Source organism: Pteropus medius, unplaced genomic scaffold (genome assembly GCF_902729225.1).
Source record: "Pteropus medius unplaced genomic scaffold, Ma_sr-lr_union100, whole genome shotgun sequence".
Taxonomy (NCBI): Eukaryota; Metazoa; Chordata; class Mammalia; order Chiroptera; family Pteropodidae; genus Pteropus; species Pteropus medius.
The window spans coordinates 6,072,110-6,099,320 of record NW_024351543.1 but is presented as its reverse complement, the minus strand read 5'-3'; the positions used below and the strand labels follow the sequence as shown (position 1 = coordinate 6,099,320).

At 35.2% G+C, this 27,211-nt stretch overlaps 1 protein-coding gene across 6 annotated transcripts in view; it reads right to left on the bottom strand.

Annotated features, from left to right (window-relative positions):
• Nucleotides 1–434: 434 nt before the first annotated feature.
• GTF2E1 (general transcription factor IIE subunit 1) overlaps nucleotides 435–27,211 on the bottom strand; it is a 35,768-nt gene continuing 8,991 nt past the window's right edge. For all 6 annotated transcript variants that reach the window (XM_039843131.1, XM_039843132.1, XM_039843129.1 and 3 more), the window contains 3 exons: nucleotides 17,721–17,922; nucleotides 11,987–12,228; nucleotides 435–3,229 (listed from right to left, as the gene is read on the bottom strand). In XM_039843131.1, the coding sequence (XP_039699065.1) occupies nucleotides 2,805–3,229; nucleotides 11,987–12,228; nucleotides 17,721–17,922 (869 nt within the window). In that variant the 3' untranslated portion in view covers nucleotides 435–2,804. The remainder of the gene's footprint in view (nucleotides 3,230–11,986; nucleotides 12,229–17,720; nucleotides 17,923–27,211) is intronic.

Below are 27,211 nucleotides of genomic sequence, written 5' to 3'. Positions count from 1 at the left end.
ATCAAAATACAGGTAATGTATAAAATTTCATACATTAAGTTATATTTTTCCTATTAATTTTGAGTATAAATTCATAGACGTTTAATGATAAATCCAGGATTTTTTTAAAAAGGCACACCTAATAATCCTAGCATTAATAAAAAGCTTCCTTTTGTCATTCTATTTCTTTAATCCTACCAGGATTGACCTTTTGTCCATTTAATTCTCTTTCCAAAATGGAAATATCTTTTCCACTATAACATATTAAGACCACTGTAATTCTCAACTCTAATTATATATATACATACATATATATATATATATATATATATATACACACACACACACACACACACACACACACATAGCATATATACACACACACATATATATATATATCTTTGTACACATATATCTACCTTACAGGTTATAAAAATTAAATGAGTCAACATATGTTAAAAAGTTGGTACCTAGATACATTTATTAGCTTTTTTCTTTACATGTACACACATGTAGAAAAATGGAATCCTTCTATACTTAACACACTACGAATATTTTTTCCTATCAGTACATTCTTTGTAATAGCTACATGGTTTCTTGGGAAAATAATTTCATCCCTGATTAGTCCATATTTAGTATATCTATGCATCTATCTATTCAATTTCAAACACTGTTGCAATGAATACACTTACTTATACTTTTGTCTTCACTTTTGAAGTTTTTCCATAATATAAACTCATATACATGTACATGCAGACATACACACACAAAGAAGGGAAAAAAGAACTAGGCCTTGAGGTATGCTCATACGTACAGCAGGGGGAAAAGTATAGTCTGAAGACTGAGAAGGAACAGACAATGAAGTAAGGAGAACAAGGGAACAAGGACATTGTCATGGCTAAGGTACTAAATGAAAACATTTCAAAGAGAGAGAATGGGTTGATAGCATCAAATACTGAAGAGCAGCTAAAGAAATTGAGGAATAAAGGGCTGTTAGGCTGGTCAGTTAGGACTGGAGGAAGCTGTTTCAGTGTAGGAATAGGGCAAAATCCAGACTGCAAGATGGAGATAAAGATGTAAATAGTCTATGATCCTTTAAGAAGTTGGCAGATAATGGGAAAGAAAAAAACAATGCTAGTTTTAGGAAGTACAATATGCAAGTTAGATTCAAGAAAAAAGTGAGAACATTTATTCATTGAAATAAAGAGCTGATAGTTTTACCCAAAACTAAGTTTTAAAACTTAACATCTGATCACTATTTTCTTTAAATGAACTTCATTCTAGAACTACGAAAGTTTAAAAAACAATGTTTAAAAGCTGAACAGCCCATGTGTACCAGGTATATACATAAAACTCATTCTTAAAGCAACTTATTGTCAGAAAAAGTTTGGTCCACATACAATTGCATCTATTATTTAAAATAGGACTAATAAGAGAAAAAAGTCTGAAACTTTTTTAATGAGAAGAGTATTCATTTTAATTATGCTCCAAGGTGTTACAGAGCTGGAAATTAACACATTTCAGTCAGTATAAAATAGAGCTGTCAATATTCAGTCATTTATATAACCCAGGTAAATGAAACATCACTTCACATAAGGCTCAGATACTCTAAAAGCTATCTTAACTTCACGCATGTACTATAAAATGATAAATACTTAAAAATTACAATGCAAAGGAAAGCATTACAAAAAATACAATTGTTATAGATTCTTACACGAAAGTTCCTTACTTTTAAAGCTCTGCCTTAGGGACTAATACCATGCTACATACCAGAACCAAAAATAAACTACGTTCCTTGAGGTTACAATGCTCAACAGGATACTGGATATACTCTAAAAAACCATGTCTGACAACAATCAAAAGAGACAAAGAAAGCTTTCAATGATGTTGAGAGAGAAAAGAGAGGAGAAATCCATTGCTATGTGCTAATTCCTGCTGGAATGGCCTCATTAAACAATTTAAAGCACTGTAGAAGAATGGAAAAAGAAAGGGACCAGTCTCATCTTTCTATAAAAGATTTCCAAATCAGCGCAAGCTCAGGCAATTCTGAAAGGCACTGTTCCCAATGCTTTCCACTCCAACCCTTTACGTGGACTCTCTGTTCCAAGTTCATGTTTTTTTCTAATTTCTTCAAAGGGTTTACCAAGTACACTCTCTGTTTTTATCATCCAACACACGAACTGAAAAGCAGTAAGCAAAACAATAGAATCTATCAGTCAGGTCAGTTCTAAAGACACACATTTTGGTTTAGATATTAATCATGAGATTTAGGTCTATCCATCCCCCTTCTGCATACTCTCCCTCATCCCATTACTTACTGACTCTATTCTCAATTGTGAGGCAGTATGAAGTTTTAAGATTGTTTTTTCCTTCATCAGTGATTTGCTGTTGGCAAGCTGCTTTGGTTGGCAGCAATATAAGGAAATGTTTAGAATGCTTGGTCAGAACAGATTTTTAAAAATGTGATCAGTGAATTATTGTACCTATCATAGTGGGCTTCTGAGGGCCGACAGAAAGAATATAGACTTCCCTCACTTATTTCAGAAGGGCAACAATGCCTTGAAAAGGAAAGAGATTAGATAAGAAAACACAGTAAAATATTAATACTGTAATAATAGCAGGGAAGGGAATGCTTGTAGCCAACCTACCTTGTTGGGAAGTTTCTGGCATAAAAATCAAACTTTGTCTCCCATTATTTTTTGTGCAAGATTAACAGTCGGTTTACATCAAAGAGAGGCAGAAAGCCACTTAAATACTTTCCTTCGAGGGTAGGCAATTTCTTTTTGAAATGAGCATTAGCGAAAGGAGGAAAAGGCAGGGAAAGCTCACTCAAAGAGGTCCTCAAACATCCGTTGTCCCATTGCTATGTATGCTTCCTTCTCCTCTGGTGTCATCTGTGCCACCAGCTCTGGTCGCTGGCTCACTTCACTGTAGGAGAATGGACGACCAGCCACCATGACAATGGGGTCATCTGCTACTTCCTCAAACTCATCGTCTTCCTCATCCTCTTCCCGATGATGTACGCCCACAGCTGCTGGACGGGGTGGGGAGTCATCGTCTGACTCACTGGTCTCGCTCTCTGAGTCGCTGCCATTAGCAGTGGTCACAGGAGCAGCTGCCCCCACTGAGCCTGCCATGGCAGAGGGAGTTTTCTTCTCATGAATGAGCAGTGCTCGCATAACCTCTTCATTATCATCCAGCCCTGCGCGGCCTTCTTCACGGTCTTGAAATGCATCTATATCTATGCCACCTGGGATAAAAGACCCAGAAAGTCAATATCCTTAAATATATAAGATATTCTCTTATAACTAATAAAATATATAATATTTTAATATATTTAAATATAGATAATGTTATAAAATAACACAGACTTCACTGGTTCCATTTTTGAGCTGCTGTCCATAATATATTCAAAATGTTTCTCACAAACTGCAATTTAAGTAGCATAACGGTTAATTAAGTATATGGGTTTTAAGAGTAATATGATCTGGAGTTGAATCCTGGTTCTTTCACATATAAGCTATACTACTTTGGTCAAATTATTTTGTCTCTAAACTTTAGTACCTTGTTCTGTAAAATGAGTGATAAAAGCATCAACTTTCTAGGCTCTGAATAAAAGCATATGGAATAATATCTATAAAAAGTCAAGTATAGTAGCTGGCATAATAGGAAATCAAATATGGCTCCTCATTTTGCTGAGAGTAAACACCAGAGATTTTATAATAGCCTATAAGGTCCTACAGTATCTGGATCTCCTCCTGCCCGCCTACCATCTCTTTTCCTTCTCTTCACTCATTCTGCTCCAGCCACAGTAGCTTCCATGGAATTCCTTTTACGCAGCACACACAGTCCTACCTTGGGGCCTTTGTACTGCCTGTGCCCTCTGCCGGGGCATTTTTCCTCTAAGTATCCATACACTTAACTCCCTTATGTTTTTCATGTCTCTTCTCAAATGCCACCTTCTTTTAATTCACTCCCACCCCTATATTCCCAAAGCTCTATTTTTTCCCAAAGCACTGATTTTCTAACATAATGAATAACTAATGTCTATTGTTTTTGTCAGTGATATATTCCATGCACCTAGAATAATGTTTTATCACTTGTTAGGCACTGAAAAAATATTTGATGAATGATTGAATAAATGGCACTTTTATCTTCCTGAAGCTAATGAGCATACTCTGAACTCTTTGTTAAAAAGGAACCTAGTATCACGAATGAGCTTCTCTCACCACATACCTCTTATCTATCATTCTGTGTGCACCTCTTGCCTGATATAGTGAAGATGAAAAATTTAAGATAAATATTTGTATTCCATATTTAGAAAATAATACCAAACATACTGTCATTTAAAATATATAACAGGATTAAAAGTGTTATTTGGAACTGACTCCTTGATTTAAATCCTGACTCAACACTTTTTAGCTGTGTGATTTTGGCCAAGTTACTTCATTTCTCTCTGCTTCAATTTTCTCAAGTACAAAAAGGGAAAATAATAATAGCATCTACTTCACTGGATTACTGTGGAAATTAAGTGAATATCTGGGAAGTGCTTAGAATAGGACTGGCCCTCAAAAGAGTGCTATCTATTATCATCATTATCATCAAGAGAAGGCTTGGAAATGGTCAATTCTGGCTACAGATGAAATGAAAGCATCTTCTCATCAACATATTAGAATGGATTAGCTATAATCCTGGACATTTTAGAAAGTATAGAATTCCTGAGATGAGATATTGCACGGATAAGAGAATGGGAAACAGAAATTGAAAAGTTTAAATTTAGGTCAGACAAAACAGGCTTTTGACAACATTGATGTAAAAATGAGAATTAAAATCAAATTTAACTACTTAAAAACATTGCCAAAAGCTGAACTTCTTCCCAAGAGCTCTTATTACCAATGCAGTAATTCAACAGAGGAAAAAAAAAAGATAAGAAACGCATAAGAGTCTCTAAGGCAACCACTGCTTCCTAAAAGATTTTCCTAATAGCTTAATATTACCAACATAGTATTTTGATTAATGTTTAAAGTAAATATAAAATTAGGGAGAAAACAATTTAGTTTTGGAAACTAAATGAAGTTGTATCTAAAAGATTTCCGACATGGGTCTTAAGACGTATGCGGGAAAGGAAATTGTTCTGTTATAGATGAAGATAAAAAACAAAAGTATAAGGATAAATAAGTAAATCTCTGGATGGTAAAGTTGAAACACTAGTTCTAGGAACAGTCTTATTTAATAGAGTTATAAATTACAAATATGATATATACTGGGAAATTGTCAAGTTCACTGATGATGCTAATATTTTAGCAATATTTAGGAATATTCCTAAATTTCTAAAGCAATTCTCAGTGCTTAAAAGCCCAGGTGATAACAAAATAATACAGGAAAATCTGAAGGTTGTATAATTGGGCAGAAAAGTGACAGAGCTACTTCTATACTGGCAAGTATAAGAAAATCTGCTACCTTAAAATAATCTAAAATATACTGAAAGACGTGGTCCAAGCAATGAGATACAGGGCAGAAGACTGTTTTTCAAAAAACCCTGAACGATTCTAAAGTTGTTATTCTTGATAATTTTTCCAGAACCAAAGCAACAAACAAAGTGCCAGGTAAAAACCAGAGGATGTTGGAAATAGAACTCAAATCATTGATGATGAATCCATGCATGAACAACATGTATTGTTCTGGTCAGTAAGTCTCAAGCAAAGTATATTATAATTGGAGATTGTCCAGAAAAAGGTGATTAAAAAAAAACTGTAGGTGGAGGTGGCTTGGGGGAAGAGGACAATTTGTAAGGAAAGTAGAATCAAAAGAAATTACTCTGGTAATGAGGACATGATTGAAGTCTGTAAAATTCTGAAAGATATTCAAATGACTAAGTCTGAGGAAAATTAAGTGTAGGACAAATAAGACTAAATTCACACATTCACTGAAGGATAGAGCCTATTTTATTACCATAAACCTTAATGACAGGATGTGACAGCATATTATCTTATTTTATATAGAGAGAAATATTCACAAAACTTAATTGAGTAGACTATATAACTTATTCAAGACCTTTATGGTTCAAGTTCTACCATTCTAAGAATTGTAAACATCTAAGGTTAAGCTTATGAGCCTAATTATATATAATATTGGCAAACAATCATTTTATTCAATTTTGTTTCTATGTTCAAAGAAAAGAAGGTTTGGTTGCTTCAAGAACAGGCAAGAAGCCAACTTGGAGAAAACATGCCTATTAAATAGCTGACAAGCTAATTACTATATAATCTAGAACAACTTGAATCAAAATAACTAAATATCATAGCCAAGCTACTCAGCAGGAAGGAGGGTGAGTGAAGTATGATTGCCAAAAACAAACTTTTTTCTGATTTGAATTAAAACACCAAAGAAAATCACAGTAGAGGTATCACCTGCTTTTATCATCACTACCCAACTCCACATTAGTTTTACAATTCTTAGCATACACAGTAAAGAAATGCTAATTATGAATGGAAAAGAGGTTAGGAGAAAGGCCAAAAAACAAGTGGTTTTCAGTTACTGATAATTCTTTACTGTTAAAGAACCATACTTGGATGACATATTAATAATGATACATGGAGGTATGTAGATTCGAATGCTGATGAAATCCAGCCAGAGGTACACACTTCCTTTCATCCCTGCATCGTGATTTCTAAGTAAACTTCCCATTTTCTACATATTCCTAAATCATCACCCACCAAAATCTTTGAATCCTGTAACTTAAGACTAAAATATAAAAAGTAAAATCTTGCAGTTCTCAAACTTATGATTATTATGAAATAATAATCACAGAAATTTCTAAAACCTAGTAAAAAGTTTCACCAATCTTCTTGGATGGTACCCTTGATGTTTCACTCAGGTAGTATCTTTCTATAAATTTCAGGCAGCACAAACTCCTTGGTATTTATGACACAACATTAAAAAGTTTGGACTAGTGTATCATTATGGCTCCCAATTCAGAGAAATAAAATGCATATAAATTAGAGCATCAGAAGAAAAAAAAAAGAGATGAACTTGGCCACCTTGAACACAGTAACACTTTTCCAAGAAATTAAGAGAAAGATGGCAATTTCTTACATCTAAAAATGGATATTATTTTATTTTTATTTTAAGTTTATTGGGGTAACATTGGTTAATACAATTATCTAATTTTCAGGTGTACATTATCATTTGACATCTGTATATTCTACTGTGTATTTACCACCCAAAGTCCAGTTTCCTTCAGCTACCATATATTTGATCCCTTTTACCCACTTCATCCTCCCCTTTCCCCGCTTTATTTGACCCCCTTTACCTCATCTACTTCCCCTCTCCTCTTCCATCCCACTAGTAACCACTACTCTATAGTCCTCTGGTAACCACTAGTCTATATTTCATGTCCATGAGTCTCTGTTTGTTTGTCCTGTTCATACAAATGGTTATTTAGAAGTTCAAGATGGCAGTATAGGAAGATCCTGACCAACCTCCTCCCACGGACATAACAAATCTACAACTATATATGAAAAAATTTCTTCTGAAAAAGACCTGAAAATTGGATGAACAAATTCTCTACAACAAAAGATAAAGAGCAGCATAAAGATGGGAGGCAGAGACATGGTCTCGCAAAAAATACACACCCCAGACACAGAGATCCGCACTTGTTAGGGGTCCCCAAAATATAGAAATTTTCCCTGAAAAGTGAGGGTTTGTGCCCCACATCAGGTACCCCAAATGTTATATCTTGCACAGAAGAGATGAAGCCCCAAAACACCTGGCTTTGAAAACCAACAGGGATTATGTCCAGAAAATCCACACAACTGTAAGGAGCAGAGAACCTGTGTGCAAACTCACTTGCCCTGGAAACAGCACAAAAACATCAGTTTGAAAAGCGCCTAGACCATATATGAAGAAAACCCACTTAGTAATTTTAAAGCCGGAGAGACAGAAAACTGTTGGGACTTTCCGTGGGAATGGAGACACTGGAGGGCACCATTTCTGTAATCTCATACTATCTTATTAATGTTGGAGCTGGCAGACACCATTTTGGAACTCTCCTAACCTGTTAGCACAAATGGGCATATGCCCTGAGAACTCTGCCCACCTCCAGGCTACAGCTGATGCATGTTACAGCTGACGCATGTTACAGCCAGACCATAGCCCTACCCTCCAACATGGCACTTCAGAAGTAAAGACACACAGAGACTGAAAATAAAGGGATAGTGAAAGATAGTCCACGTAGGAAGCATTTTTCTCAGTCTGTTGAGTTCTTGCTTCCAGTCATATTCTCTGTTTGACTCAAATAAGCTCATAAAAATTCAAAAAGAAAAAAGGTATTCTATGGAAATAGAAAGGAAAAGAAAGCTGGGGTAGCTATATTTGTATCAGATAAAATAGACTTTAAAACAAACGCTGCATAAAAGACAAAAAAGGGCACCACATAATGATAAAGGGATCAATCTAGCAAAAAGATTTTAAAGTTTATATGCACCTAACACAGGAGCAACAAAATATACAAAAGAGATATTAACAGATCTAAAGGGAGAAATTAACAACTATACAATAATAATAAGGGACTTTAATGCTCTACTTACATCAAGAGCTTGATCATCCAGACAGAAAATCAATAAGGAAACAACGACTTTAAACAACATATTAGATCAGATGGACTTAATAGATATATATAGAACATTCCATACAAAGAAGAAATCCAAAAATATCTACAGAAATAAAAACAGAAATACAACACACCAAAATCTAAGCAATGCAGCAAAAGTAGTTGTAAGAGGGAAGTTCATAGCAAGAAGTCTTACCTCAAAAAATGAAGAAAATCTCAAACAAAAAATCTAACTTTACACCTTAGAAAAAGAAAAACAAATAAAGCCCACAGTTAGCAGACAGAAGGAAATAAATAAAATAGAGACTAAAAAGAAAATAGAAAACATCAATGAAACTAAGAGCTGGTTATTTGAAAAAATAAAATTGACAAATCTTTAGTTATACTAACCAAGGGGAAAAAACAGAGCAGGCTCAAATAAACAAAATCAGAAATGAAAGAGAAGTTACAACTAATACTACAAAAATACATAGGTTCATAAGAGATTACTACAAACAATTAGATACAAACAAATTAGATACAAACAAAAGAAAATCTGAAAAGATCAGTTACTAATAAGGAGATTGAATCAACTCTCAAAGAAACTCTCAACAAACAAAAGTCCAGGACCCGACAGCTTCATTTGTGACTTCTACCATTCAAAGATTTAGTTCATATCCTTTTCAAACTCTTTCAAAAAATTGAACTCATTTTACAAGGTCAGCATTACCCTGATACCAAATTTAGACAAGGACACCACGCACGCAATAAAAGAAAATTACAGGCCAATACCCTTATGAACACAGATGCAAGAATCCCCAATAAAATATTAGCAAACCAATTCCACAGTGCATTTAAGGATCATATAACATGATCGAGTGGATTTATTTCAGGGATGCAAGGAAGGTTCAACATCTGCAAGTCAATCAACATGATACACTACATAAACAAAATGAAGAATAAAAATCATATGGTCATCTCGATAGATGCAGAAAAAGAAAGTTTTTATCCATTTATGATAAAAACTCTCAACAAAGTGGGTATAGAGAGAACATACTTCAACATAACAAAGGCCATATATGACAAACCCACAGTTAATATCATATTCAACGTGAAAAGCTGAAAGCTTTTCCTCTAAGATCAAGAACAAGACAAGGATGCCCACTCTTGCCACTTTTATTCAACATAGTGTTGGAACTCCTAGCCACAGCAACTGGGCAAGAGAAAGAAGCAAAAGGCATCCAAATGAGAAAGGAAGAAATAAAATTGTCACTATTTGCAGATAACATGATAATATGTAGAATACCCTAAAGACTCCACCAAAAAACCATGAGGACTAACAAATAAATTCAGTAAAGTAATAGGATACAAAATTAACGTACAGAAGTCTGTGGCATTTCTATACACTAATAATGAACTATCAGAAAATAAATAAGAAAATAATCCCATTTACAATTTTGTCAAAAAGAAAATACTTAGGTATAAATTTAACAAAGAGGTGAAAGACCTGTACAATGAAAACTATAAAACGCTGAAAAAATAAATTGAAGAAGATACAAATAAATGGTAGGATATTCCATGCTCATGGATTGGAAGAATTAATATTGTTAAAATGTCCATACTACTCAAATCAGTCTGCAGATTCAATGCAATCCCTATCAAAATTCCAATGTCATTTTTTTTCACAGAACTAGGACAAATAATTCTAAAATTTATATGGAAACACAAAAAATCCTAAATAGCCGAAGCAATCTTGAAAAAGAAGAATAAACCTGGAGGTGTCACACTCTCTGATTTCAAACTATACTACAAAGCTATAGTAATCAAAACAATATGGTATTGGCATAAAAACAGACACACAGATCAGTTAAACAGAATCCAGAGCCCAGAAATAAACCTGCACATATATGGACAATTAATTTATGACAAAAGAGCCAAGAACATACAATGGAAAAAGCAAAGTCTCTTCAAGCAATGGTGTTAGGAAAATTGGACAGCTACATGCAAAAGAATAAACTAGATTATATTTTACACCATACGAAAAATTTACTTAACTTGAACATAAGACCTGAAACCATAAAATTCTAAGAAGAACACATAGATAGATGGTAAGCTCCTTGACATTGGTCTTGGTGATGTTTTCATGGATATGACTCCAAATGCAAGGGAAACAAAAGCAAAAACGAATGTGACCACATCGACCTAAAAAGCTTCTGTACAGAAGAGGAAATCATTGTCAAAATGAAAAGGCAACCTACTAAATGGGAGAAGATATTTGCAAATCATACATCTGACAAGGGGTTAACATATAAAATATATAAAGAATTCATACAACTCAACAGCAAAAGAACAAACAACTCAATTTTAACCATGGGCAGAAGAACTGAACATTTTTCCAAAGACATACAGATGGCCAACAGGCACATGAAAATATGTTCAATTTCACTAATTATTAGGGAAATGCAAATCAAAACCCCAATGAGGTATCATCACACACCTGTTAGAATGGCTATCACCAAAAGGACAAGAAACAACAAGTGTTGGAGAGTATGTGGGCAAAAGGGAACCCTGTACACTGTAGGTGGAAATGTAAATTGGTACAGCCAGTCTGGAAGACAGCATGGAGAGTTCTCAAAAAATTAATAGAACTACCATATGATTCAGCTATTCTACTCCAGGTATTTATCCAAAGAACACAAAAATGTTAATTCAAAAAGACAAATGCACTCTTATGTTCATTAAAGAATTATTTATAATAGCCAAGAAATGGAAACAATCTAAGTGTCCATCAATGGATGAATGGATAAAGAGATGTGGTATATATACATAATGGAATACTATTCAGCCATTTGCAACGACATGGATGGACCATGAGGGTATTACACTAACTAAAATCAGTCAGATGGAGAAAAACAAATACCATATGATTTCACTCATACGAAAAATCTTAAAAAAAACAAAACAAAACATAAAACAAAAACGAACTCAGAGAAACAGAGATTGGCAGTTACCAAAGGTGGAGGAATTTGCAGGGTGGGCAAAATGAGTAAAGGGGATAAACTGTATGGTGAAGGACAGTTACTAGACATTTGGTGGTGATCACTTTGTAGTATATACAGATATAGAATTATAATGTACATCTAAAACATGTAACGCTATATACTAATTTTACCTCAATTTAAAATAAATAAAGATTTAAAAAGCTATTTGTTTCTTCAACTAAGTTGAAGGCTAATACAAGTATACTGTTTGGTTTTAATGCTTACTGCACAATTTCTTACTTCCTTCTATAATACAGTTGTTTTGGAAAACAGATATAGTGGATTACCAATAAAACTAAAAACTGCCCAATTTTCTACTAAGTTAAGTTCATTTTCTACTGAGCCCAAGACATATTCATTTTATGACTTCTCTTACCTTCCTTCATCTCTTCAGAACTATATGCTCCTTGGACAGTGCTCTCTCTCAACCAAATGGGTCTCTCTTTGGCAGATTTCCCCTCCAGTGAGGCTCGATGAAGATCTTCTTGGTCATCCATGTTAATGACAACATTCTGAGTATACAAATCCTCATAGGAGGGACCTTTGGCAGCCCATGCTTCCCGGTGGTGCCCACCTGCCAGGCCAGCAGTTCCAGCAGTAGTTGCTGCACGGTCCTTGCTATACGAAAAGATTAAAAGAGGACAGTAAGAAAAATAATTAAAGTCTTGGTTGGAAAAGAAAGGCATCAGGAGAGGTGGTTACTAAAATATTACAAATAAATGCTACCTAGCAATCATGCACACATGTTTAAGAATTTTGAGAAGCCGCTCATATACCTCAGGATGAAAGCTGCATGAGCTGAAAGAATGATTCATATTTATATTTAAGTTCCTCAATCACTGGATCATCTGATGCATCTAAAGGACTGAAGTTTTATAGTTTAAAACATTTCAATAAATCTACTTAGGGAGAGGGGAGAATATGGGAACACAATCCACTTAGATACTAGTCTGGCAAAAATCTCTGCCAGTCACATCTTTCATGAGTATTTTATTTAAAAACAAAACAAAACTTAAAACAAACAAAACATTTTTAAAAAACATTTTCTCAGCTCAACCCAGAATAATTCAAAGTGGTTCTGTCTGCTTTTCTCTTTCTTTTCTGTGCTGTGAAGCTAGAAAAATATTCTACAAAGCCAGACTTCAGCTTGGAATTAACGTTCTTTTCCTGCTTCACCAAATAAGGCACATCCTTATGCAAAGAATAGCCTCTTTTCTACTGAGTTCTATCTTTCCATCTCTGTGCCTATGTTGACTCTCCATATCCTTCCTTCAATTATTATTTCTACCCTGAAGTAACCATGATCTAATTCTCAGTCTATTTTGTTTTGCTTTTTACTGCTACTACCCATGATCCTCTTAGCCTGTTCCAGGCCTGATCATTACTTATCTTTCTTTAGACACTAATGTTTCCTTATCTCTATGAGTTAAAGTTTTCTCTCTAGTGCTCCCTGTGTTATCTGCTTGTTCTACTTTCAAGCTGTTCCATATTCATTTGAATATACCTGATTCTCTCTGTGTCTAAGCTCTCCTATTTTTCTCCGCCTGCTATTATGCTTTCCCTGCACTAACTTCTATGCAAGACTCTCTCTCCCTCTCTGTTTAGACAGCTATGTTTTCTCCCATAAACTATCTTCATGTTTCATGAGCTTCCTGCTCTATACCTTTCTTTATACCTTTTGCTGTATTCTTTTCAGTGTCCACTGATGGACACTTTTGGCTTTATGTTTCTCCTTTACTTCTCTTCCATTTTTCTCTAAGTCTTTTCCATGGATCTTAGACTGATGTCTTGAGTGGAGCCCTGTCTCATTTTGAGCCCAATACTACTTCATTTGTCTTTATGTCCTGTACCACTTCTATCTCTCATGAGCCATTCACTATTTTTCCTTCTCTTTAGTCCTTCATTTCTGCTTACTCCTTTGCTCTTCATTTCTTCCTAGGCCCACTTATAGCTATTTGAGCTTTCTGCCTCATGCTTTCTTGAAGTTTCTCTGATGTATATCTCTGTCTATGTATCTGATTGGCCCATTTCATCTCTCCCTGAGAATACTGTGTTTCTGACCATCCTCTGGAGGTAATTCTGGGCTTATCGCATCCCTCCTGTTCTCCCTCTGAATATCTACAGTCCCACTGCCACTTCTGCTATACAAAAATGTGCTCTCTCCAGTTGCCCAATCCACGTTGATCTAGTCTTTTGATCCATGCCTGTTAGCTACTGCCTTTAGCTATACCCGGAGCTCCTTATAAACCTTTCGTTCCCATGGCCTTTGAACCAATTATTTGTTTTTCCATTCTGAGTCCAGGCTTACTAGGTACCTCTCGGCACCCAATCCACCTACTTGTCTTGCTATAAAGTCTTAGGCTATAGTTGCAAATAACTGGTTTCTCTCTATCTTTTCTTTCTGCATTCCCCTAATGTTACTTTTTACACTATTTACTTTCAAGTTAATCCTTATCTGTCCCTGGTCATTCTTTATCTTCTACCTCATACATGATGTCTTCTAAAAGGCTGTGTTGCTGCATTGTTGCCTTCACTATAATCTGACTCTGCTTACTCTGGTGTAAATTGGCTTGGTCTACCTCAAGCATTCACTTTTTTCTCTTCTTCTCTCTTGGTCTGATCTGTGTTTATATGTTATGTGCTCGATCTATATCCTAAGTCTCTCTTCTCTAAGCCAGCTGCCTTCTTGACTGCTTTGAATGTCTCTTCTGTCCCCAACTTCTAGTGTTGAGCCTGCTGTATATTTCTGTCTACCCCCAAATGGGTCTCCTGAGCTAGTCATATGCCTTTTCTGTTTCTTTCCACCCACTCAATGTTCTTCTAGCTCTGACCTGGCCAACTACACCCTTATCCTAATCTATTTCTCCTCCATCCTGACTCTTAAATGATTCACTCACTCTTTCTGAAGCTACTGTTTCTCTCCATATATAATCTTTCATCTATGCTCTATTTTTAACAGTAACTCTGAAGACTATCTTCTGAAGGTCAGCTAGTATTCAGTACTTTGAGCAGGAAACAAGAAAAATAGAAAAAACAAGACAAAATAAATGTTAGCACAAAACTACTTTTTAAAAGTCTTTTGTTTTTAGTACTTCATTATGGAAACTCAAGATTGGTTTTACTACAGTTTGAAGCAGGAGATATTTGACCACAAGTCAAACAAAATTTAAAATTTTGCTAGAATTTCTTTTAAAAGATATTTTTAACCATGAAGAGTCAACTACACAGATTTTATTTCTACCTTCACCACAGATACAGACAAATCTAAATCATCAGCAAATGTGACGCTAAAAATCTAGATGGGAGACACTTAGGTGCACTCCTGCATATTTAAATTTCTGCTATGGAGAAAATGTACACATTTTACTTAAAGATGACAAAAGTGACAATTTAGTTTTGAATGTTTTTACGATAAGAAATTTTAGAATGTTTAAAAGAAGTTACTCAGAAGTGAGAGAGGAATATTATTTCAAACTAAACTTTTAAAGATCTTTAAGGTGAGTGTTAAATAAAAGATAATGGAAAAGGAAAGGCTACGGGAAAGGAATTCAATTTAAGAAAGAGAAGAAAACTTTAAATATCACTGATGGGTCTTACTAAAAGGCTGGAACTGTCCATCAGCTCTAGGGTTAAGTCTACTAGTTCTGCAAAGACAGCCTCTGGTTCCTAGGTATACGCTAGAATTTGATTGGTTACAGATCAGTAACCAAACTAAAAATGATGCTACTTATTTTTTAAAAATCATCAATGAATTACCATTGTCTCTGAGCTCCCATGCCACTCTATTGTAGTTTCTTTTCTTGTATTTGGGGCACAGGATGGCTATTACAGAACTGTTATGCTTCAAAACAGATCCTATAGTACAAAAAGGCTAAACCAATACTACTTCTAGGATGCTATATCAGGGTGGTGGAGCTTGTCAAATGCTTGGTGAGGCCATCTCAGCCAGGGTAACACCTTGTAACCTAGCTCCAACAGTCCTCCTGACCACATGGAAGCAGCTGTCCTTTGTTCTGGCTGGCAGCTCCACGTACCCCATTCTATATCTTTTGCCTGCCTCCATTTCCCCCTTTCTTCCCTAGAGACCAGGCTTTCCTGATCAGTTTATTTCCTGTTTCCTGATTCTTCTTCATTCCTGGAGTTACCATCATTCCTAAAGAGAAGCCACGTGACTTGCAACAGTGAGTTACTATTGAGCTTCTGGTGTCGCTGTACAACTTAGACTTGTCTCCGGCATGGAGTAAGAGATAACTAACTAAATAAAGATCTGGAATGGGAGATGGAGTATGGTAGATGGAGAACATTAGAAGAAAGATGCCAGTAGTAGTGATGAATGAATGCTATTGCAGTGGGGAAGCACTTTGACAAACAGGAAAATAACTATAGTTAGAAGAGGACACACAAGAATAATTCACAGATATTATATTGTGTAGAAAGCAATCAGAGAGAATGTTGCAGCATACTTCAACTTGAAATAAAGAACAGATTTAGAAAATTATGTATTTTTGTAAAATAAATTTCCCTCATAGGTTTCTATGTTTGAATTAAAGTATTACTTCAGTAGACAGAAAAAGATTAAAAAATTAATTCTCAATAAGAGATCAAATGACCAGTAACAAAAATTTCAGGCTATCTGTGATACGGATGATATTGGTTGCCTATCAATTGTGGCCCCTCTCTTTCTTTGCTTATTAATTTTATTCAAAAACTGATGGCTATTTGCTCCAAAGAACTCTGGGACCTTCCCAAGCACTAGGAGGTTAACCTTAAATAGTATAAGCGCCAATCATGTGATCTCATATCCTTTGCCAAATGCTAGTTTAGATATAAGCATATAAAGCAATCTGGCCAGAGAGACATTGAGGGATAGAGTAGGATGAAGAGTGCCTTCTGGGAAAGCCTTCTTCAATCTTAAAATAAGACACAAGGAAGAGATGGTCCCTTTTTTCTGCATTTGGACATTTTCATCTATTTGTGATACCTAGAAAGATTTGGCCATCTTAGGCTAGCTCACCTCATAGTCCCAAAAGGATAACCAGCAGGCTGAATTTAGCAGAGTATAAACATGGAACAAATCTAGATTCCTGAGAATGTAACTGAGTTATGAAATTAATTCTGAACTGTACTCCTCAGGACTTCTGGTCATGCTAGAGAGGCTTTTCTTACTTTCAAGCTACTTCTTGTTCAGTTTTTAGTTATCACAGGTAGGTAAAGACATCCTAACTGATGCTTAGTGCTAGACTGTAAAATTCATAATACCTGTACAAAAACAAAACTTGCTGTACAACTGGATTGTTTTTAACCACCTAAAAGAAACTCAATTTGCTTAGGATTGTGCTAAACTGGCTTTTCTTAACTACAGTACCAGAGGGCATTAAAATACTAAGAGTGCTCCTCAAAACTATACAATTACAACTTGGACTACTGGGTACTACGGAAGGGTATAAACTTTAAGCTCTTAATTTGACACTAGAAAGGAAAAAAGAAAGGGTAGAGTAGGAAAAAACTCCCTGACTCTCAAATCACATGTATGCTTTTCAAAAAAGAATATAAACCACTTTTATGAAATGGCAAAACTAAGGCTGACTCTGCAATGCAAGTATTAGGATACACTCATAAAAAAAGGGAGCCATGATAAGAAGTATTAACCCATAGGTAACACTTCACTTCCAAGGAAGTTGCTTTGAAAACTAAGGCAGGCAAGAAAAATGTAATTAAAATGCTTCAAAAACAAAAAAGTGAATGCTGTATTCCTTATAGAACTTCAGCCTTCAGAATCTGGCTACGAAAACTCAATATCCCCAAGAGGCACAACCAATTTAGGATTAGCTAACAACTGGCTGAGTTGCAGCAGTCCTAAGTAGAGTTAGTACTTGAAGTCAAACCTGACTATTTAAAGATTTCTGCCTAAGGCCCACACTGTTCTGCATTCAGTACAAACAAATTTTATCACAGGCACAAGTTAATAAGACAAGTGTGGCAGAGCTAAGACTCTATGGAACATTAGTCTTTAGTCTCTCGGTAAATTACCCATTCATGCTCTCCAAGGTGCAGGTGTGAAAGAGCAAGGTTAAAAGTGTTCTTGCTTAAGGGCGCGGGCCTAAACTCACCTCTGTTTCAGAGCTGGTATTTCTGTGGGTTCTGGCTCAAGTATTTCATAGGCCAAGTTCACATCCTCTGTCTCCCGAAGCAAAGCATAAATGGGCTCAATTTGTTCATTAAACCTTGCCAAAAGTGTGCGTGCATCTTTTTTGGGCATTGCTGATTCATCTTCTTCTACCTCTGTACGGCAAAAAGTACAGTGGAAAGTTCCTACAGAGGAAAAAGTCGCAGTTCAGAGAAAAATTCTCAAGACTAACCTTTAGCAAACCATTTATATCTCCACTCCTCCTCTATCATGTTATTATTAAAACTTTCAAATATAAAGAAAAGTTGAAAGAGTTTTACAGTGAACATCCACATGCCCATCATCGAGATTCTACAATCAACATTTTGCTATATTTATCACATATCTATCATTTTTTTATGCTTTTCAAAGTAATTTCATGACTGCAGCATAGCAAATTTATACTTATTTTAACTTAAAACCAAATTTTTTACAGCTTACCAGTGAAACTTGTACCCTTTCCCAAAAGCTTTCTTTTTGTACATTACACATTTGGGTCTACTTATGAGGAAAGATAAATAAATATCTGAAACCCAGTCTCTTGTATTGTCACAAGGCTATTTCTTCAATCTTATTAACTATTTATATCTAAATAAATTTAACCAATAATTTCCAAAATTAAAGTTCAAGAAGCCTTTATTATTCTTATTTCTATATCCCTCACATTCAACTTGTAACTAAATTGTAGTAATTCCTTGGAAACATCTAAGATTTTTCACTTCAATTGTCATTTCACTAAATTAGGCTACCATTATTTGGCGTGAAACAGCTTCGTAAATCAGGTCTTTGAGCCTCTCAGTTCTCCTTCTCTAATTCCTGTGTTACCATTAAAGTCTATCTGAAGCTAGCTTTCTACAGTCCACAGCATTAAATCTAAATTTCTCATATTAACATTCTAGATCTTGTATAATATGGCTCCAAAACATCACAACTGAACCACAGTCCTTTACATGTTAAGTAAATTCAAACATTTGAAAGACAATATACTGGACATTAATAATTATTATATTTTTATAGTACTTTGTTTCTAAAATGCTTCTATGTACACTTTTTGACCTTTATACCAACCCTGCAAAGTAATGTCAGAGCTGAGGTTCTGAGGAGTTTTGTGATCTGTCCAAAGTCACCTGGCCAATAGAAGCAAAGTAATAACAACAGCTGTTGTACATGGAATGCTTACCAAGTATCACCAACCCTCTGAGATTGGTATAATTATTGCTCATTTAAATCTATAAAATACAGAGGTTCTAAGGGGTTAATTAACTTGCTCTAGATGATACAGCTACTTATTGTGGGCATGGGGCAGGATTCAAACACAAACTATTTTCCTGAAACTCACACTCTTAAACATCCCACTCTATACTACTAGCCCCACTTGGATCTCCAGTTTAGTTCTAATTCCCAATGCCAGAGATATACATGCTTCAATTCCAACCCAATTCACCTGAGTGATTAATAAAGACCATACAAGGAATTAGTGCCTAGCGCATAGTAAGTATGCAAACTTTTGACTTTAAAAAGTTCCATATGTGACTGATACATAACACTACTCCCTAACCCCTCTTCCCTGGTAAAGAATAACAAACCAGGCATTTCTGTCTTGATACATTTCAAGTAGAGTAAGTTTCTTTACCGCTTCTCTCACATAAATAGCAAATACTATGTAAATTTTTTGTTCATATATCCTGTCTAAAACACTCTTTATCCATCTTTCTGCTGTCCAAATGATACCTAATCCAAATGTGTGAGAAAGAAAAAAGCCCTCACAGCTAAGAGGTGGTACAGCACTCTTAGCTAGGCTATGATGTATTTCTGTCAAACAGAATCGCACAGATTACCAATATCAGATAAGTTCCTTTGTGACCATGAAGGAAGTGATGCAAAATGAGGTCTGTCTGAGTCTGAGTACAGATAAAAGCAAGGTCTCTGTACAACCACACACACAAAAAAAATCCTAGCTGACTGAGATTACTGTTTCTTTACCAATTACAGTTTTAGCCTCACCTTGTTCTTCTCACCTCCTAGAGATTTATTTAGATACCCAATCATAGAATTACCTCCACTTCTTGACAGCACGCAATCTAAAGAAAAACCCCCACCACTTCCCTGAATCCTCCCCCAAATTACCTAACAAAAGCCTAAATTCTCTCTCTGTCCAACATGGTGTTACTGTGACACTCCATGGTTCCCCATGGTGTGTGGCTTCCCTTGCTGCAGAAAGCATCAATAAACCCAACTTTATTTACGTATGGGCATATTTTTGATGGTCTTTGACTAATGGGCATGAACATAAAAATTCTAGCTTAATCAACTGGTAAAGATACTATTTACCAAAATAAAGATAGGAGGAATAAGTTCTTTTTTCTTTGTGGGGAAAAGATGAAAAGTTGCTTTAAATATCTGAACCCATGTTGCCCAATGGTCATCAAAATAGATATGTTAGAAGCCGACTTATTACAACTGCTTAAAGCTTAAGACTGAAATTTAGACTAGAAATTCTGATGAGAATTAACAATATATAGATAGTAACTGAAGTCATAGAGTAGATCAAAGTATCTAGGGAGATTAAGGAGAGTGAGAAGCAGAAGTAGTCAAGGTATAGACTCAAGGAAAGAGGAATTAAACCCTAAGACAGAAGTGGTACAACCAGAAGAATAGGATAGTATTTCAAGAAAGAAATGGTATAACGTTAATTTTCCAGGTCAACCAGAATTGAAAATGAGCTTTTATATTTAGTAACAAAGGATAATTAGTGACCTTGGCTAGAGAGGTTTTAGTTGGTATGCTAACTTAGATTATTCTCTAACTATTCTAGGCTTTCTCAGCCTCTTCAACAGAAATATAAAGAATATAATCCATGTGGGAATTAAAACATAAATCATATAAAAAAAGGTCTAAATCAACTCTCAAATACCTGTTGAATTTAAACAATCTGATGTGGGACTTAACATTAACTCTTGAAAGATGGGCACTTACAAAGACCATCAATGAAAACTAGAGAATACTGCAAAAAATTTATCTAATTCAGTAGTTATCAAAATTATATTTAAAGGAAGAAATCCCAAACTCAAGTGAAGAAATGCTTAATATATAAAAACATAAAAGCAAGTGCTGTGGTTGAAGCATAGAAAGACAGCTAAGACAAAGAGCAATACTATAATCCTCTCTCTCATATGTCTTCAAGCATTACAAATTGGCCTCCTCAAAGTATTGCACCAGGCACACTTTGCTGCAGAGCATTTGTACTTGCTGTTTGCACCACCCAGAATGTGTTCCCTTCAAATTGGTGAATGGCTAGTCTCCCAACTCACTTCAATTCTTTACTCAAGTTACCTCAGTGAGGCCTTCCCTAGCCAACGTTACCTAAAATTTCAATACTGTCCTGTGCTCCCTTTTTCTTTAACATCTATCCAACATACTATGTCTTGTTATTTATCTAGTTTATTAGGTTATTTATCATTAAAATTATCATGCTACACAAATCAAAAAAAAGTCTTTTCAAATACCCGATGCTGCTTTTAAAGACAATATACATTCCAAACTTCAGATTTAAGTAAACAAATCAATACACTTGTCAATGTCACTCATCCATAAAAATTAGCAATGCTTTTATTTTGGGAAGAGAAAGATCACTGTTAACATCATTATTTGATAAAAGAACAATCTCATAATAACAGTCTTTTAACTTGAAAAATTTAGTTTCATGGGGAAATAGGAGGAAAAAGAGAACACAGTATACAGTCATAAGGAACCTGAATTCTAGCCTCATCCAAGTCACTTTCCAAAGACCTATGTTTAATGTAGATCAAGATTTAACAAGAGTTACTTGCAGAGGGGCCCATTTTGCAAATCTGAAGAGTAGCTTTTATATTACTGTCAAGAACTGTGAGGGATTTGAGATTTTATCCTATGTCTAACCTAACAAATTATCCTGCCATTTTCATAGATGTTGGAGAAAGACACAAGACTCCTAGGTCAGAGACAAGGGACTTTACTATTTATGGCAATAGCAGTAGCCAGTGTTACCTTTTGTGCCAGTTCCCTAAGTCCCAATTCCCATAGAGTGACATAAAGAGGACCAGGTGACAACTATACATGCAATAGGTTATGTTACAGGAGAAAAACCCTGAGGTTAAGGAACCCAATTTTTTTATAATGGGCATAAACATGCCTCTCCTTTGCTCTGGAAGGTAATGTTATCTTTACCATATTGGACTAAGCAAACATGCTCTGGAGGGAGACTTATTACACTGAACCATAAACAAACTTACCCTTTGCTCTGGAGGGAAACAATATCTCTGCTCACCATATAAACATCCTTGAAAAAGACAAGTCCAGAGAAAAGGTGGTCAGACAGTACATTTACTTGCAACACATGCATAGCATGTGAGAGACCCATTGAGAACTGTCTCCCAACGATTACCATGTCTGGTAAACATTACAAGAGGAAAAGCTCACCTGACACCTCTGAGTTCTATGCTTATCAAAAAACACAAGATGTAAACAAGAACTGGCCTGTCAAAAACCAGGTCTGGAATCTAAGAAGAAAAATAAGAAATTCTACATTTTATAGAAAATGATTTAACATACCAGTAGCATTTTTATAAATTTCATTAAACATTAAAAAATGCAAATAAGCTTTCCCAAAATCAGATGTGGGGTGGAGAGGGATGTACCACATACTGTGTACAAAGTACCATTCCACTGAGTGGTAGTAAAATGAACACACGTAGAATCTGTCATCAAGAAGCTTAAAGTTTAGTAGAGATAAAAGGTATCTGGAGAGAAACATAATCTAGGATTGGTGCAAAAATAAAGCACATAAGTGTTTTGAAGTTCAAAGAAGGAATATGACTTCTATCTGAGGGCAGTAGGGAAGGTTTATGGAGAAGGTATGCCTTTTGAGGTAGACTTTACAAGAAAAGTAGTAATTAGAGATCAAGGAAAGGGAGAAGAGAGCAGGACATCCTAGATCATCATAAGAGAAGTAGGTAGTTGAAAATAATGCTAAACTGCAATTTCAGTCTATTAGTAACATAATTATCAAAAAAAAAGAACAATTAACGAGATAAACTAGGATGGCCATAAGTGGGTCTTGAAAGCCAAACTTCATTTTGACTTTATTTTTAGTAATAAAAAAGTGATTGAAGGATTTGGAGAAAGAAAATGAGATCATCAAAACTAATATCTATAAAAATTGATCTGCCTTAGTGCCTTGAGATGGTCTTCCAATAAGCCAGTTCTTAACCGAATGTTTTCATAAAAATCATTAGTGAAAATGTTAATACCCAGGTCCCATCCCAGAGATGCTGATTCAATAGATCTGGAGTAAGGCCCAGGAAAATAAATTTTAAAAGTTCCGTAAGGAATTCTAACACATACACGTGGTGGAGAGTTGCTGTTAAGTAATCGCTTTGCACTAAGCAGCTTGAATATACTATTCAAGCCTAAGAAGAAACTGGAATTAAAATTCCTAGCTCTTTCCCTTCCCACACATAAGACCAAGCAGGCAAAAATCAGAAAGAGCAAATCCAAGCCACACAAAGAATATGCAAGCTAGATCTAAGAATGTGGCAGCAAGGAGAAAATGAAGGCTAAGATTCTTTAGGCAAATCTTGACAAATGATGGGATTAAGAGAAAACGAAGAGTTCAATAATAACATATTTGTTTGATCATCTACATTCACAAACCACAAAAGAACTAAAAAAGTTACTTCACAAATATCCCTACGTGTTCATCAAAGCCAAGTCTTGTGTCAAAGTATTATCCAAATTGAACATATGAGGGAATAAAGACTCAGAGAGGTTAAGTTACTGAGTCATAACTTAAAACCAAAACTCACTAAGCCTGGATTCAAATACAAACCTTTCTGACTCAAAAGACTAAATTCACGGTACCATCCTGAATTACACATCACTTTCCTAACCTCCAATCATCCCTGCCAGATACAGTTTAGCAAACTCTCCCCATGTATATACATGCATAGGCTCTAATTTCTTAAAATACAGCACAGGAGAGAGCATTTGTACCAAAGAATTTATTTAACAAACATTAAGTGCCTATCACAAACTGGCATTACCTCAGCTGAGTCTTAAGTATTAAGTTTGCCAGAGGATCAAAATATATCCAGTTGTAGAGAATGAACAGATATTAAAAGTAGGGAGAAAAAAAAAAAAAGATCTTTTACAAATAGATATTTCAAAACTACATTTTAGGGTTGTCTGCTCAGTAGTATATGAATGTCCCAATTCTATGACTCTTCTAATGAAGGTAAGTATCATTGCTAAATGAGAAAAGAAATGAAATCCTCCTTAGTTTTAAAAGAGGAAAATGCTTTGGAAATTTATCATAATTGAGGAAAAAGGCAGAAAACATATTGTGAGCCAAATTCCCAAACAACTTAGGATTGTATTTTTCCCTCTTCACTCTGATATATACAATGAATAGGTCATCAGTTAAGGACCAGAATCCACTGTTAAGAGTTTTAGTTGTAACTGGAATATTATTCAGCCATTTTCAATACATACATACATACATACATACATACATACATACATACATACATAAATGCTCAATTCCTTTGATATGGCACAGGTGCTGCAGTGTTGAAATGAGAGTCATGTTGCAGTTAAGTACTCAAAACTGGCCAAGGAGACAGGGAGGATCAAATGTCTGCAGCTGCAAAGGCCTCATCCCAGCACGGTCCGACTGATGTCCCAAGGATTTGCAACTATTCTGCCTTCCTAAGTCCAGCCAATCATTTTTGAGCTCACATTCTAGTAAGGAGCAGTCAAGACAAAAAATAACATCAGATGCTGATAAGTATAATAAAAACAAAGCAGGGAAAGAAGATAAAGAAAAAGGAGAATGATGGAAAGGGGTATTGTTCTATTATATACAGGAAGCTCACCAAGGGCCTCTCTGATATAGCAATGAGTGAGCAAAGATTTATAAAATCAGCCATAGAGATAGTTGGGCAAGGAAACAGCAAGTAAAAAGGCAAGCAAAATGAAGGCATGCCTGGTGCACACAAGACACAAATAAGAGGGCCAGTTTGGCTAATGTGGAGTGAACATGGGAGAGAATGGGAGAAATAAAGTCTCTAAAGTGAGAGAGAGAGAGAGGAGGGTAGATAAAAGACCTAATAAGTTCGGTTAAGGACTTTGACTTTTCTGAGTGAGGGGAGAAGACTCTGGAGGGTTTTGAACAGAAGAGTGATGTGCTTTTTTAAAGAGTCACTGGCTGCTGTGACAAACAGTCCATGTGAGCAACAAGAGAGAAAGCAAGGAGACTAGCTAAGAGAGTGGTACAAAATCTAAGCAGAGATAATGGCTTAGATAACTTTTCTGGACAGGCTGATGAAAATAACTTTAAATAAACTCACCCTTATTCAAAAAGCTTCAGGAAAAACATAATAAAACAAAAGACGATTATTAGTTCCATGTTAAAACTAAGTAACTAGGATCTCCTAAGATTTTAGAGAGATAAAGAGATAACTATAATACCTCAACACATATCCTAACCCATGGGATTAATTTTACCGCGCTGCAAAAATCCAGCCACCACATATACTTTAGGAAGCATATATGGACATTGTTCCCCCTCACTGAATATTTTATGGATTATGAATATATAAGGAAAAGGAATGAACTGGCTTTAGGAAAATAAGACTGCCAAAAAAGTGTATATATTTTTTTTCTACAATGTGTTTCTGAAGATTGGCATAATTAAACAGAGTGTATTTTCTATATTAACAGTACTATAACCATGAGTTTTGATTTCTAACCAAGACATTCAAATTAAGTGACTAACATCATCTTCTAAAAGCAGTGATGAAACAACCTAAGCCTCTTTTATACTTTTAAAATGTCAACTATTCTCCAATCAAAAGGTGCTATGCATTAACAAGGAAACACTGGGCTTAAATGACACACTAGACCAGATGGATTTAATAAATATTTTCAGAGCATTGCACCCCAAAGCATCAAAATATACATTCTTCTCAAGTACACATGGAATAGTTTCCAAGATAGATCACGTTAGCCCACAAAACAAGTATCAGTAAATTTAAGAAGACTGAAATCATATCAACCACTTTCTCTGATCACAATGGTATATAACTAGAATTCAACTATAAGAAAAAAACTAGAAAATACACAAACACATGGAGGCTAAATAACATGCTACTAAACAATGCGTGGGTTAACAATGAGACCAAGGAAGAAGTCAAAAGATACCTAGACATAAATGAAAATGAAAACACAATGACTCAAAACCTGCGAAAGCAGTCCTAAGAGGGAAATTCATGGCAATACAGGCCTACCTCAAGAAACAAGAAAAAGCTCAAATAAACAATCCAACTTTACTTAAAAGAACTAGAAAAAGAATAGCAAACAAAGGCCAAAGTGAGTAGAAGGAAGGAAATAATAAAGATCAGAGCAGAAATAAACGAAATAAGAGTCTACAAAAACAATACAAAAGATTAATGAAACCAATAGCCGATTCTTTGAAAGGACAAACAAAATTGATAAACCTTTAACTAGACTCATCAAGAAAAAAAGAGAGGACCTAAATAAATAAAATCAGAAATGAAAGAGAAGTAACTATGGACTCCACAGAAATACAAAGGAATACAAGAAAATACTATGAGTAATTATATGCCAACAAATTGGACAATCTGGAATGGATACATTCCTGAAAACATAATCTCCTAAAACTGAGTCAAGAAGAAACAGAAATCTGAACCGACCAACTGCCACCAACAAAATCGAATCGGTAATCAAAAAACTCTCAAAAAACCAAAGTCCTAGATCAGATAGCTTCATAGGTGAATTTTACCAAACATTCAAAGAAAAATTAACACCTACTCTTCTCAAACTATTCCAAAAAATTCAAGAAGAGGGAAGACTCCATAATTCTTTTTATGAGGCCACCATTACCCTGATTCTAAAATTAGACAAACTATACAAAAAAATAAAACTATACATCAATATCCCTTATGAACATTTATGGAAAAATCTTCAACAAAATGCTATTTTGCTAATCTGAGGAATTTCATGTCATGTTGTTTTTGTTTTGATTACATAAACTTCCCATATTTCAGGAAGTAAAACAGCTAGTTTTGCCTGATTAAGTTTCTGGAACCAGGGACTAGTGGGCAAAGGCTAGGCTATTCCATTTTAATGAAATAAAGTATCTATATACACAGTCTAATGGAAAAAACTCAGTCTTTCTCCTTTGTACATAGGGAAAAACCGAGTTCTCCTCTACTGTGTATTTCTTCCCTGGGTGTCTCCTTTACTAGTCATACACAAAACATTACTTCTGACACTTCTGGTCACCAAATGTGTGTTTTTACCACACACCAAGCAATTCTCTGCAATACCAGCTGGGTGTCCTACCATTCAACTCAATTTTGACAGTCTCTCTGGAGA